Below are 14,316 nucleotides of genomic sequence, written 5' to 3' on the forward strand. Positions count from 1 at the left end.
CTCACATTCAGTTCTTATTAGTATATATCTAGTGACATTTGATCTCATTCATCTAGAGGAAATGATGAACAACATAGACTGAGGAACAAGAACAGAACCAGAATCAAGGAGGCATCGATCGGACTATCGGGCCTCAGAGGGAGGATAGGGGAGGGTAGGGAGAGGGTGCAGGGAGGGGGAGAGTTCAACCAAAGGACCTGTATGCATGCATATAAGCCTATCCAACGGTTAAGTTCAACAGGGGATTGGGGCATGCGTGGGGAGAGGGGTGGGATGGGAATGGGGGGATGAGGACAAATATGTGACACCTTAATCAATAAAGAAATTTAAAAAAAAAAAAAAAAAAAAAAAAAAAAAAAGGAATTGAGGCCTTTCTCTGAACTATGAGGGGCCCACTTAAGATGTGGAAGGACAATGCTAGGGTCTTGAATCTACGATAGGTCAGAAAGCATTTCCTTCTCTCTCAATCAGTGCACATTCTTCCTCCTTTCTTGCAGGAGCAGATCTTGTGATTAATGAAGTGATGTGGTGGGACCACGGAGTGTATTACTGTGCGATTGAGGCTCCAGGGGACACATCAGGTGATCCAGATAAGGAGGTGAAGCTCATTGTCCTGCGTAAGTGCTGTGGGAACTTTTTATTTGTCCACCCCACCATGACACTTTTTTCATACAGGAAAAAAAAAAAAAAAAAGAAAGAAAAAAGCAGAAACAAGCAAAGCCAGGTTGTTATTTTTGGATTGCCAGCCTCTGAAGTTCTCTTACCAAAGCTAACCTTTTTTTTTTTTTTCATTATATTGTTCAACCTTAATCTGTAGGTCAAGAGCTGTATTTGTTAGACCTCTAGGATATTAGAACTGCCCCTGTATATTTAGTGTGACCCCTGCTTGGCTTCTCCCCTGCAGACTGGCTGACGGTGATCTTCATCATTCTGGGAGCCCTCCTCCTGCTCCTGCTGATTGGAGTGTGCTGGTGCCAGTGCTGTCCCCAGTATTGCTGCTGCTACATCCGCTGCCCCTGCTGTCCCACCCGCTGCTGCTGCCCTGAGGAAGGTGAGGGGATGGACAAGCAGTGGGCTGGCTTGCTGCTGGAGCCTGGTGCCCCAAACAGATCAACTTCAAAACCATCGGCTCTTCCAGGTTCTCCTCCACAACTTTCTCCCATCACAGGCTCGGGGGTCTTTGGCCTCAGCCCAGAAAATGATCCTTGGGCTACAGAGTCAAGTGAGAGGACTTCTTTCCTGTCCTCATTCTAGCCTGCCTATGGCCTTCTCCAAGTGGCTCTGCCTACTGATAGCATTTCCTCAGTGGCTCTGGTAAACCTGTGCTCCACTATTTGCTCTTAGCACTGACCTTGCTTAACATGAGGTGGCTGGAGGGATGGTTTAAATGTCGCAGTGAGAGAGAGGGGGCCACTCCTTAGAGATGACTTGAAAAGAGTAGATCTGAGGAAAAAGGTGTTAAGCAGTGGTTCTCAAACTTCAGAATCACCTCGAAGGCTTGTTAAAGCTTAATTGCTGGCCCCCACCACCAGTGTTTGTTTTTTTTTTTTTTTTTTTAATTTAATTGGTCTGGAGTGGGCCTGAGAATTTGCATTTCTTAAAAGTTCCCAGGTGATGTGATTCTCCTGGGCAAGGGCCACACTTTGAGAATTTCTGTGTTAAAGGAAGGAAAGAGGGAGCAGAAGAAGATCTTGCTCTTTCTTTGGGCTGACATTTGACTTTTTAAAACAGAATTATGACATGCCCTAAACAATTTGGCTGTGGAATGCATGGTGAAGATAAGAGAAAAATAAATTATTCTACAATGATCTTTTCTTAGTAAGTAGCTAGAATGGAATCAACTTCTTTAAATGGAAGTGGTATTTGTGTTTTTAAAATAATATATCCTGTTCCTGATAATATCAGTAAAGTATTACATTTCTGAGAAAATTCCAGAAATTTTGGAATATGTAAAGACTAATCTTAGCACCCAGAGATAACCACTCTTATCCTTTTGGTACATTTGAAAGGGAATTTTTTTAAGGGAAAAAATAAGGAATTGCTTCTTAAGATGGAAACAAAACTTAATCTACAATGTTGAGGTCAATGCTCTTGAGTCTGGTTTCAGGCCTGTGTTCCGAGGTTTGATGTCTTACAGGAAAAGAGAACTAACCTTTATTGGATGTTTGCTCTGTGTAGGCCCTTTGTACATATTTCCCCATTGAATCTTCACAACCCTAGAAGGCCAGTATCATCACTTTTGACAGACGAGGGGACTGAAGGTCAGAGAAGTCACACAGATAGTGAGTAGCAGTGGTAGTACAGTGTCGAATCCATGTTCATCTGACTCACAGGAGCCTGAATTTCCCACAGTAGGCGCTCCCTACCTTTCAGGGGCCTCTTGGAGAGACACCATGGAGAAGTCACTGTCAATGACATATTAATATGCAGGAAAAGATGAGAAAAACCCTCTCAAGGTGTCTTCTTAGAATCCCTAGGCCAGTGGGACACTCAAAATAGGCAGGACTGGGGAGAAACTCAGCATAAATGATAAATGTATCCACTGTCGGCTAATAAACAGGTTCTGGCGGAGAGGAGTTCCTCCTAAGTGGTTAGAGTTCATTTAGAAGAACTGGTAAAGTCAAGAAATGCAGGCCACGAGTAAAGGTCCCTAGACCTGAGCAGATGAGGTCACTTCTGAAGTGAGTCACTAGGGCAGACTATCCTGTGAAGTTTGGTGATGAGGAGATTATATGGAGGGGGCAGAAGTCGTTAAAGCTTTGGATAGAGAAGGGTGTGTGTGTGTGTGTGTGTGTGTGTGTGTGTGTGTGTGAGTGACTACTTTTTGTTTGTTTTTAGAATAGGTAACCCTAAGCATATTTGTAGGCAAAGAACCAAGGCCTATGGGAAATAAGTAAACTAAGATGATCAGCGAGGAGTGATGGAGCCAATGGGAGTGACATCGAGCTTACAGTGAAATGACTGCCTTTAGGACGGAAGGGAAAGACAGCCTGATCTTTGAAGAGAGAGAGGAAGTCATTATGATTAAAGTATAAGGGAGGAAGCTGAGAGAGCTCATATGTAGCAAGTAAAAATTCTAGACACGGAAGGGAGCTTCAAGAATGATGTCAGTGGTTCTTGAACTTCTCTGACCACAGCCAATCTCCCCAACCTGCTCCCACTTTCTAGTGAGAGTTACTAGAGAACCAGAGAGGGAAAAAATTAAAATGACACTACATTTCAGTAACTTGATAATTCACTCCGTACCAGTAAACAACCCACAGTAGAACTTAAAGGCGAAAGCTATTGAAAGTGAACCTTATTTTTTTCTGGGAGAACTGGAGAAACAAGTTTCATCTCTAGATGGTTGACTGGCCCTCCTCCCCACAGAACCTCTGGGCACACCCAGCAGTAGGCCACAGGCCACAGTGGGAATCTCTGCTCTATGCCATGCACTTCCCCATCCTCCTCACGGGTGAGGGGTGTGAGGCCTGGTGAGACTTTTTCATAAGCACACACAGTTTGTTAGTGGCAGAGCCTGGACTAGAACTAGGTCTCTTGATTCCTTGCCTGGGGTGGTTCCTCTTCCTCAACAAAGATGATGGCAACAGCTAAAAGTTCATGAGGAGGGGAAGGCATGAGACCTGGGGTATGTTTAAACTGCTGCTCTACAGGAGGGAAGCCAGGTCTCTATATCGGTCAGGGAAAGTTAGGTTGGGAGGAAGGCTCTTTGAGGTCAGTCGCCTCACAGTGCAGTCAGCTCTGGCAGTGTGGAGCTAGGATGCATGTGCTGGTGGTTCCCTAAAGCTGAGATGGTAAGAGTTCAAAGGGTGTGGGATTCTAGAAAGCTCCTGAGGATGTTACCGAAATGACTGGCCAGTCAAGTCATAGGGGACTGGTAGTATGGGAAAAAGTGAAAGGACTCTGTGATCATGGGTCAAAAAGAGGGCAAAGAACGAGTTCTGGAAGAGTGGAGGGGATTGGTAAGGAACGGTAAGCAGTTACAAGCAAGTGCACTTGGAGATCATCAGGGGCACCCACCAGTGATGCCCACTGACGACGCTGGCTGCAGAGGACAAGAGGCGTAGGTCTCTGGAGGAGGGGGGAGTGTTGAGTGTCATTTCTATCAGGAAGGAGACATCTTAAAGACTGTACCCCAGGTTTTCCTCAGAAAGGAAGATGGACGTGACTTTGGTGGTATAGTTTCCCGGTATGTCCATTTGTCTCCCATGGGCTCTAAGGCAAAAGAAGCGACTTATAACAATTTATTAAAACAATGAGGGCCACTATCTATCGACGAGCATACATTATTATCTCATTTAACCTCAATAATCTTGTAAAATAGGTATTATTCCCATCTCACAGATGAGGAGACTCGACTCAGACCCTCTAAAAACTCACTCAGAATCACACAGCTGGTACATGCTGAGAATTCCAGTTGAAGTCCATCTGACCCTCAAAGCCCATATTTAAGGAGACGTCTCTCCGAGGATCCTATTTCTTGGAAGGTTGTTGAGAATTCCTCAATAGTCAACTCTGATTTGACTCCCAGCATTAGAATAAAGGAGCTCATTGAAAACACAGATTTTCTTGCCTTGCATTAGACTGAGGGAGGGTTTGTGGGGATCCAGGAGTGAGTCTGTATTTTTAACCAGTTCATTAAAGGTGACCAGGGAAAACTTTCCTCCATTGAGTTTCAGAGATAACTTTCTAGAAGACTTTGGAAGCTTTGCTACTTTTTCTGTTTCTTCTTTTATTGCCTGTTTGATTCCTCGTTAGGTGAGCAGCAGAAAACCCTCGCAGTATAGACATCCCCATGGGGCTGTTTCCAGGGACAGGATGGCAAGGGAGAAGCTCAGAGGCTGTGTTTCCCATTCGCATCTCATTAGTCCCAGTGCATCAGGGAAGGGAGGAACCCTGAGGAAAAGGTGGTAGCAGCTAAGAAGGGAGCAGGTAGATGAATCTCTGGAGAATGTAAAAACTGGATGGGAAAGCTCATGGAGGATCTGGAATGATCTCTAGGGAGTTATCTACGCAGGGGGTTCCATTAACTTAAAAAGTCCTTTGGAGAGAAAGGAGTAAGCCTCACTCTCCCTTTGTCTCCTATAGAATTGGGGGAGTGGGAGAAGGATGTGGCCAAAAGTGTGGGGTGGTACTATTTAGAGGAAGCCAGGAGTCGATTAGAGGGGTAGGTGGTATATAGGGTTGTTCCCAATGGAATTAGATGTCCTGAGGCCTTGGAGGCAGAGACTAGTCTGGAGTGGGTTTTGAAAGTTGTGGGGCTGAGTTGGAGAAAAATAAAGTTAGGAGTTACCGCTGGGGAAGGGTTTTTTTTGTTTTTTTGTTCGTTTCACAGAAGTAAAGGAGCCGAGGGACTCGGTGGTGTGGCAGAAAGAGTACAGGCTTGGGTGTCAGACACAGGGTCACACTCTGTCTCTGCCAGTCGCCCGATGTTGGACTGTGAGCTAGGGAAGTAACCTCTGGGACCCCAACTTCCTCATCTGATCCCACATTGAAGATTTTTCTGAGAAACAAAAAATTCCTCTGAGAACTAGTTAGCTTATGTAAAGTGGCAGGGCATTATGTGTGCTGATGGTGGCTCCTGTAGGGAGCTGGGAGAGGCATCTGTTAGCAAAAGGGAGAGGAAAGGGCTGGGCTTGTGGACTTGTCTTTGGAGGGTCTGGAGTGCTGTCTGTTGGCTTAAAAGTGTGGCCGCTGGGGGTGAGCTGCTATTAGTTTGCATCTGATTTCCTCTAGGCTGGGCTGTGACTCACCATTGGGGCTGGAGCTCCAGACATTTTGGGGGGCTCTACTGCAACCACATCCTGTTGTGCTGGAAGTTTATTTCACACTGGAGCCTCAGGGTAGCTGTCCAGGTGGCCCCTTAACTGCTGGCCTCACCAAATCACCCACCCTGTGCAGCTGGGTCCAGAAGGCCTGCCTTCTCTCCCCCCTCCTGTGGCAGGAGGAAGCTTCAGGCAGAGCCTGCTGCTTGGGGTGAGGGGATGAGGTGACACAGGGCTTGGGGAACCGAGAGAGAGGAGGTGCGAGTGCTGCTGGGAGCCTGAGGCAGGCAATTCCTGCACTTAAACACACAAGTACATTTTCTACATGCATGGGTGGGCAGGGACTTTGGGAGATGTGGCGCTCGTCAAAATTACCTCAAAATAGAAAACTCATGAGCAAAACCAACTAAATGCTTTTGTTTTTAACATGCTGTCATTGTGGGTTAGCTGCACCTAGGGGACTGGAGTGACATTTCCATGGATCCCTTGTGCTGCTTTTTTATGTTCTTTTCTTTGCCCTGAAAGGAAATGGTATTTCCCTCCTCCCTTCTCTGCCTCCACCCCACCTCTGAGAGATTCTCCCTACTTAGGGGAAACCTCAGCACTTAATATTAAGTGAGGAGAAGAGTACAAAAGATCCACTGGATCCACTTCAGCTTTTTGCGTTCTCTTGCCTTCCTCCCACTGGTTTTCTCCAACCAGGGCTGGCGTACTAGCTAGAAACATTCTTCACCAGTAATTCTGCCCATTGACATCAGCATCTACGTCCTTCTCTTTTTCCACTCTGAGCAGGCAGCCCTGAGCTTCCCTGGCCGCCCCTGAGTCACAGCCTCCTCTAAACTCTTTGCATGTGTACCTTCTATATTTGGCCTGTGGCTGAAGGCCTTGTTGGCTTGTGGCCTGAGATTTCACTGCCTGCTAATTACCCATGTATATCCCTGCACATTATAGTTGACCTTGGGAATGGGCAGGGTGATGAAATGTTTCTGAGACTAGGAAGTCCGTTGTAAGGGTACAATCCCGGGGTGTGGGATTCCTACTCTTGCCTAGGGAATTTATTCCCAGTTCCTTCCCGGTGGAGCAATTGAGTCACTACTCTTACCTCTTACTCCCGTGCAAGATAGGTCATAGTGAACTCGGAGGAGAGAAACTGGTCTCTTGGCAAGGCCACTAGATGGAGAGAAGTGAAGTGGGAGGTGTGGGCCCTGCCCTGGCTGGGGGTCTGCATTTCTCCTTTTTCCCCTGCAGCCCTGGCCCGCCACCGCTACATGAAGCAGGCTCAGGCCCTAGGCCCTCAGATGATGGAGAAACCCCTCTACTGGGGGGCGGACAGGAGCTCTCAGTTTTCATCTTATCCAATGAACCAACTGCTTCAGCGAGGTAAACTTGGCCAGAGGTTTAGGGTGGGAGAGGGCAGAGGGCAAGAGTAGGAGCACGGGCTACCTCAGGGCTTTCCTGACCAGTACGGTGGGTATCTTTATGACTGAGGATGGGAGGGGATGCATGCAAACCAAATAACGTGGCATTTTGGTGCCCTGGCTCCGAGGAGCATTCTGTGAGCCAGCTTTTCTGCATGTTCTTACCCTTGTTCCCATACAGATTTGTCCCTGCGATCCAGCCTCCCACAGATGCCAGTGGCCCAGCCCACCACCCACCCTCCCATCACTAACGGTGTCCTAGAGTATTTGGAGAAAGAGCTGCGGAACCTCAACCCAGCCCAGCCCCTACCCGCTACCCTCAAAGCCATCTCTGGCCAACCCTGCAGCATGCTGTCCTCCCTGGGCTCTGAGGTCGTGGAACGCAGAATCATCCGCCTGCCCCCGCTGAGAGACCTGCCATCTTCTCTGATGACCAGCAACTCCTCCCACCAGCATTGGCTCGCTCCAGTTCCCCCTGGAGCCTGGGATCTGAGGGAGGAGAGGAGGCGGCACCACCACTCTGGTTTCCACCAGGAGCTGCAGGACCGGCAGCCTAGGTGCTGGGCGTTGGAAGGAAGGGAGCCGGACCGGCTTCGGGGTGGAAGGCACCGCAGCTCCCGGCCGAACGCATCACCCGTGCCCTGGTCAGACGGGGACAGCCTCAGCGATGTCCCTTCGTCCAGGGAGGACCGCCGGCGGTCCACCCACCTGCCTCTCAGGAGCCGCTACCCAGACAGACCCCGCAGGCCCAGCCCCCGGGAGAGCGTGCACAGGCACCAGAGGCGCAGGCCCCGCAGCTACTCCCCTCCCCTGCCCTCGGGCCTCAGTTCCTGGAGCTCAGAGGAGGAGAAGGAGAGGCCACCCCGGAGCCGGGGGGCCCGCCGCCGCCGCTCGCACTCCCCAAACTGGCCCGAGGAGAAGCCGCCCAGCTACCGCTCGCTGGATGTCATCCCAGGCAAGAATGGCAGGAAAAAAGGGAATGTGGAGAGGCGCTCGGTGAGCCTGGGGCATCCCGCTGAGGGTAGGGCATGGGCAGAAAGGACCCTTCAGCCAGGCTCGGCCACAGCTGACACAGGCCACCTCACAGGCCACCGCTGAGGCCAGCTCTTCCCTGTTTTGCAGGGCCAGCCCTGTGGGCTCGGTGAGACACCCCTTACAAGCTAGGAGGGACCTAGTGAGTGCCGAGGGCAGGGGAGGTGCTGGATGCTTACAGAGGGCTTTCTCATCCTCGGTCCCCCCCATTTCACAGAGGAGGAAATGAGGCTCAGAATCATTAAGCTCCAAGTGAGTCGTGGAGCTAGAACTTGAGCACTGGTCTTGATGGCTAAGGCTTTTACTTCCTGTCACAGCTGCTTTGCTTTACTTAGCAACTGTATTTCCATACCCCAAATTAGAACACCTGGCCCGACAGAGGATGTATGTGCTCCTCTAGGTGCCTCAAGTTAGTGTGCAAGACAATGTTGTAGTCAAGGAGAGGCCCCTGAGCCCTCCCCTGCCACCTTCCTGGGAAAGGACCATTGAACTGATTTGGAAATATATATATATATGTGTGTGTGTGTGTGTGTGTGTGTGTGTGTACACACACACACACACACACACACACATCATTACTTTAGTATTCAATTCACACACATATCATTACTTTAGTATTCAATGATGGTGATACAGGGTTGCCACGAGGTATGAGTGAGCTTTCCAGCCTAAAAGGGATACAAAGAGGGATCGATGTAGGCCTTTTGGGCCTCTGAATAAGACCTTTTTTTTTTTTTCTTAAAGTGACTTTGAAAACTTATTTTATAATTAATATTCCCAAATTATGGTATTCTTTTAGTGTTGTCACTTTGCAAAGTTAAGCTTTTATTGCTCAAAAAGTATTTCTGAACTCTCTTCAGAACTGGCTTAGAAGCTACCCACAAAACTACATTTCTCTTTTGACCAGAATCTTTTCCTGTTTCAGTTCTGTTGAGATAAAGGGATGTGAAGTAAGCTCTGAGAGAAGTTGCCAGAGTAGAGGGATATTATAGGAACAAGAGTTTTAGTCTCTTATGCACTCTGAAGGATTCAGCTCTCATTTGGAAATGCAGGTTCTGCTGTAATTGGTTTAAAATCCAGTTACATGCATGGAGTGTGCAAAGGAGCAGGCACCTTATGAGAGCCACAGTGCTGGTCTTTCTAGGGGGGAACCTTGGTCAGAGAGTGAAGAAGGTAGCAAAGGCCTGCAGGCATTTCTGAAATGATCAGTGACAATTATGTCATACTCTCACAGATGTCCTATGAGAGAGGCAACAACCAGTAATAATGAAAATTATTAGTATCCTAAGTGATACTGAGCTCTGGACATTTATGCTACATCTCTTTTCATCCTTACAACACCCTGTGAGATTTGTACTACTGTCTTCATTTTACATTGGATACAACTCTTCCTTCCATGTTACCAGTAAGAAAAACACATCCTGCCGAAACTGGTTTGGCTCAGTGGATAGAGTGTCGGCCTGCGGACTCAAGGGTCCCAGGTTCGATTCCAGTCAAGGGCATGTACCTTGGTTGCGGGCATATCCCCAGTAGGGGGTGTGCAAGAGGCAGCTGATCGATGTTTCTCTCTCATCGATGTTTCTAACTCTCTATCCCTCTCTCTTCCTCTCTGTAGAAAATCACATCCTGAAAGAAACCACAGAATGGGTTAGAGCTGGGACAACTGCTGTTACTTTAATTAGATAGTGACTAAACTGTCTCTTAACTTCATTTCAGCAAAGAAATGCAATTTCAAAGCCAGTTTTTGGCCCCAAATCCAAACCCCATTTTCTTTTAAGTATCTTCTTGTCCTTATTTTCTTCTCTTTAAGTAAAATTATGAGGTTTCTTGTAAGTTAGAGAAAGGTAAAAGAAACACCAATTATGTTCTAGATACTGGGGTAAGCCCTTTTCAATGCTTATTTCATACTAGAGGCCCGATGCATGAAATTCGTGGAAGGGGCTCGGCCCTCGCAGCCCCGGCTGCCTTGCGGCCCCACGACCCCGCTGCCCCCGCTGTCCCCGCCCACTGGTCATTCTGGAAGGTCATTCTGGAAAGTCATTCTGGAAGGTGTTCTACCCATCCAGTCTAATTAGCATATTAGCTCTTTATTATATAGGGCTAGAGGCCCGATGCATGAAATTCGAGCAAGAGTAGGCCTTCCTTCCCCCGGCTGCAGGCACCAGCTTCCCTCTGGCACCCAGGACCCGGGCTTCCCTCACAGCCCCGGCTTCATCCGGAAGGACATCCAATCTAATTAGCATATTACGCTTTTATTATTATAGATAATCCTTAAAAAGCTCCGTGAGGCTCAGTGAGATTAAGGCACATGTCCAAAGTCACAACGTCAGTAGGGAGTGAAGCCAGAATTAGAACAGTCCTCTGACTCAGACCTGTGCCCTTTTCAGTCATGTTGTGTGGGGCAGTCATGTTTTCTGATGATTTTATTTCTTTATTTTCTGAAAGCTTCCTTTATCATTCAGATGTACACACCAATAATCCAGATGTAGCCCCAAGCAACCCATGTTTTTTATTGTAAGCTTACTGGTGAGAGGCAGAGATTTCGCTGAAGGTCATTTTAAAAGCCTTCATTGTTTTGGATGTCTCTGAGTTTATCTCCCAAAGAGTATCACTTTACTTTAATCACGTCCCACTGTCCACTCATATTCTGAGTGATCAGAGGCCCAGGACCGAAACTTGATTTGGGAGATTGGTTGGTCTAAAGGGCACAGTGTTTTGTATGTAACTTGAATTTTGAATGCTTTTAGTGGGACCAAAGTCTTTTTCTTCTCTGCTTGGTGGGGCTGGATGCTTTCCACACACCTCCCTGGCCTCTGAAGTCTTTGGAGCTTGCAGCTAACTTCAGAAGTTATAATACAATTGGGCCACTAGATGGTGATCTTTGATTATGTATAACATGGAGGTTTATTTACTCCTTGAGTTGATAAGATTTATCACTGTTTTCTTAAACCAGGCTTTCAACAGTTTTCCTTCACTATAACTTTTTTACAAAATACTTATTAAAAATACTTTATTAATATTCAGAGCAATATAAATTTTTAAAAATCTTTTGGTATACATGGAATCTTCTCTCTCAAGAATAATGTTTAACAAGTAGTTACCTACAGACAAGGGCTTTCATGTAAATGATCGCATGGGAATGCAAAACAGGTAAGAACTGCTCTCTGCACAGTGTCCAAGAGAAAAGGGAAGTTCTGTTGAGGAATCTCCCGTTTGACGCCAGAACTAGGGCACTAGCTGAGATCTCATTTTAGGTCCACCAAAGGCTACAACCTCAGAAATATGAGAAGCAGTAGTCACACAGAGCTTTAAAACCCAGTGGTTTCAGACTGAGTGGCCCCTCTGCTCTGGTCTCCTTCAAATTGATTATCTTTCTGGTCTCCTATCAGAAAGGGCTCCTCAAGCCATTTCCTGTTTGTTCCAAACTTGGCCTGTACGTACTCATTCTACAACCTGTTCTGAGAGAAAACTAATGCATCCTTTCCTCTCTAAGCTAAACTCAAACTTTCTATAGAGAATCCAGGATTGTTAGTTTTGGTTTTTTTTACTCTTTGACTTAATAAAAAAAAAATTTTTTTAGAGCAGGATATTTCATCTTCTCCTTTCAATAAACTGTCTATTCCTTGATAATGTCTAGATTTTTCTTCAGCAAACCCTGGAAAAGTTCCCTTTGTGCCACTTTGTTGCTTTCCTTTGTGTTAGAGAGCATTCATCCCATAGCTTTTTTATTAGAAACCATGTGCCTAAAACTCACTTTCCTGACGAACTGAAAACACAAAATTTCTAAGAGTATATACAATGCATTTTGAACAATATGTTTTGGGACAGATACCGTATCTTGCCATTTCAAATAAGAAAGGTTACATTCATGTACTACAGCTGTAGATATTCAAAACCTAAATAAAACAACCCCCTACAATACAAAGTTAGAGAAATATAAGGAACGTAAACCATAGTCCTTGCCCTTATAGAGCAAGTTGAAAAAGCCAAAAGACCAAATGGTGTCTGAAGAAAAGGCACTGACTTTGGTCAGGAAGAGGTAATTAGTTGATCTTTGAACAATAACTTCAGAGAAATACTAAAATATGAAGCTAAACTTTTAAGACAAGGGTTGAGAAAGAATAGTTCAGGAGTATATACATAAGAAAGGGAGACTGGGCCATATCATGAATGAATGGGAGAGACTGATGAATGGAACAAGGTACCATTTTTTTTTTTCAGTCTAAGGGAGGCTTGAAGATGTTAAAAATCAAAAAGGTAGAGTGAATAAGACTTCCAAGAAATTTTCAGAAATTAAAGGTGTTTGGGGAGGCTCCAGAGAGGTAGGAAAGAAGAGAAACCTAACCCAGGAAGAAAGGCTGGCTTCATGAAGAGTTAAATATTTTTTGGATTCAGATCTGCTGTCCCAGCAGCCACCACTCACCTAGATTTTCACCTAAATCAAAAACACCTTATGTATTATATGCATAAAAAACAAAACCCAGCTGAGTCGATCTTTCTGTTCTTCTATTCCTCAGGAGAAAGACAGCTCCCATAGTGGAAGGAGTGTGGTCATTTAGTCACCGGATGCAGCACTACTTCTGTGGTGACTCTCGGCTCCTGCACATCGTCAATATCACCTACACTTCCAGGTGACTTTGGAAGGACACTGCAAGTCTGTATCTTACAACTTTTGGCTTAGATTCTGAGAATCAAATAGAAGAATTTTAAAAGCAAGAGTTTCAGGAATTAATGACTTAGTTTCAGCCTTGGTTCACATTCTCTGAATATTTAGATAGTCTCTGACTTGTAATGGGCCCAAATGAGATGTGATTCCTCAAGAACTTAATTGCCTGAGTCCTCAACTAGGTACCATGGCCAGAACCATGGCCATTCTCAAAGGGAGAACTCAGGAATCTTTAAGAATAAAGTCAAACATGTGTCAGGAGCAGGAAATCTATGGAGTATGATAGGAAAATTTCTATGGGTACTTCTCTCTATAGCATATGTAGAGAGTCCCTCCCACCTTGCTGCCCCCGTGCCCAGTCCCAAGTGCCCCTGAGGGCCCAGTAAGAGATGGCACAGGAAATACTCCCAACAGAGTACTCTCTTATGAGCCATTTATTCCAAGTGTAGCAGAAAAGCAGTTTTGTACCAGCTTGTTTTCCTTTTGTTTGTTTTATGTTTTTGCTTATATCTAATTTATATTTTTGTATATATGTATCCATTAAAATCACTTTAAATGTTTCTTGGGAACAACAGAGTATATAAATTAGAAGAAATAAAATATACTGGCGTGAGGATTCTGCCCCAAATAAATACCTACTTTGGTGCATTTGACTGGATGAAGCCTTCTTCCCCACTCAAGCTCAGACAAGAGCCAGGGCAACCTGAGGAGTTCTGGAGCCGCCTTTCTCCTGGCACCCCTCAGTCTTCACAAGCAGAACCTTCCAGGCAGTTTTTGCCACTCAGAACCCCAGAAGGAGGGGCTGTATCTTCTCTATAATAAGCTCTACCACTCGCTCCTATTTTCCCCAGGACCCTTGGTGGCTTCATGAATCCATTTGTGCTTGATGTAGAGACCCTCCTGGAGAAGATTGGAAGGATGTGGCCTGTGAGAAGGTGTGTGTGTGTGTGTGTGTGTGTGTGTGTGTGTGTGTGTGTGTGTTCCTCAACAGTATCTTTATGTGTATGGCCCCAAACTCAATGTAGATCCTATTGTGTTGACATAACCATTTCCCCCCTAGTCTCATTAATTCTGTGTTGGAAAAATAAGCTAAATGCCAGCTTTGGGCAAAGGTGTCTTGGCATTTTTTTATTTACATAATGTAATTGAGTGTAAGTTAGCAGAAAAAAATGAAATTTTAATAGGTAATGAATACATCAAATTCAGTAGGTGAGGGACTTCTGGTCAGGGTAAGATGGCATAGATTTTTTCCCCTGCTCCTTCTTGTTTAGCACAACTTTATAAATCCTGAAAGTGGCACAAGAAATAAGCAAAGGGAAAGTGCGAATGGTGCTAAAAAGAAGACAAGCTGGTTTGGGAACTAAGGACCAGAAGAACAACACAAAAGGCAGGTCATCTTGTGTCCCTCAATCAATAGTAGATGGTCACCCAGACC

The 14,316-nt window shown here is 45.8% G+C and overlaps 1 protein-coding gene across 1 annotated transcript in view; it reads left to right on the forward strand.

Moving 5' to 3' along the window:
* The window catches only part of ILDR1 (immunoglobulin like domain containing receptor 1), a 33,963-nt gene extending 20,465 nt beyond the window's left edge, over positions 1-13,498 (forward strand). The window contains exons 4-8 of the mRNA XM_008146661.3: positions 498-617; positions 905-1,051; positions 7,014-7,145; positions 7,365-8,179; positions 12,733-13,498. Coding sequence (XP_008144883.2) covers positions 498-617; positions 905-1,051; positions 7,014-7,145; positions 7,365-8,179; positions 12,733-12,774 — 1,256 coding nt within the window. The 3' untranslated portion in view covers positions 12,775-13,498. The remainder of the gene's footprint in view (positions 1-497; positions 618-904; positions 1,052-7,013; positions 7,146-7,364; positions 8,180-12,732) is intronic.
* The last annotated feature ends 818 nt before the right edge of the window (positions 13,499-14,316 follow it).

This window comes from Eptesicus fuscus, chromosome 3 (assembly GCF_027574615.1).
Source record: "Eptesicus fuscus isolate TK198812 chromosome 3, DD_ASM_mEF_20220401, whole genome shotgun sequence".
In the NCBI taxonomy this organism is placed as follows: Eukaryota; Metazoa; Chordata; class Mammalia; order Chiroptera; family Vespertilionidae; genus Eptesicus; species Eptesicus fuscus.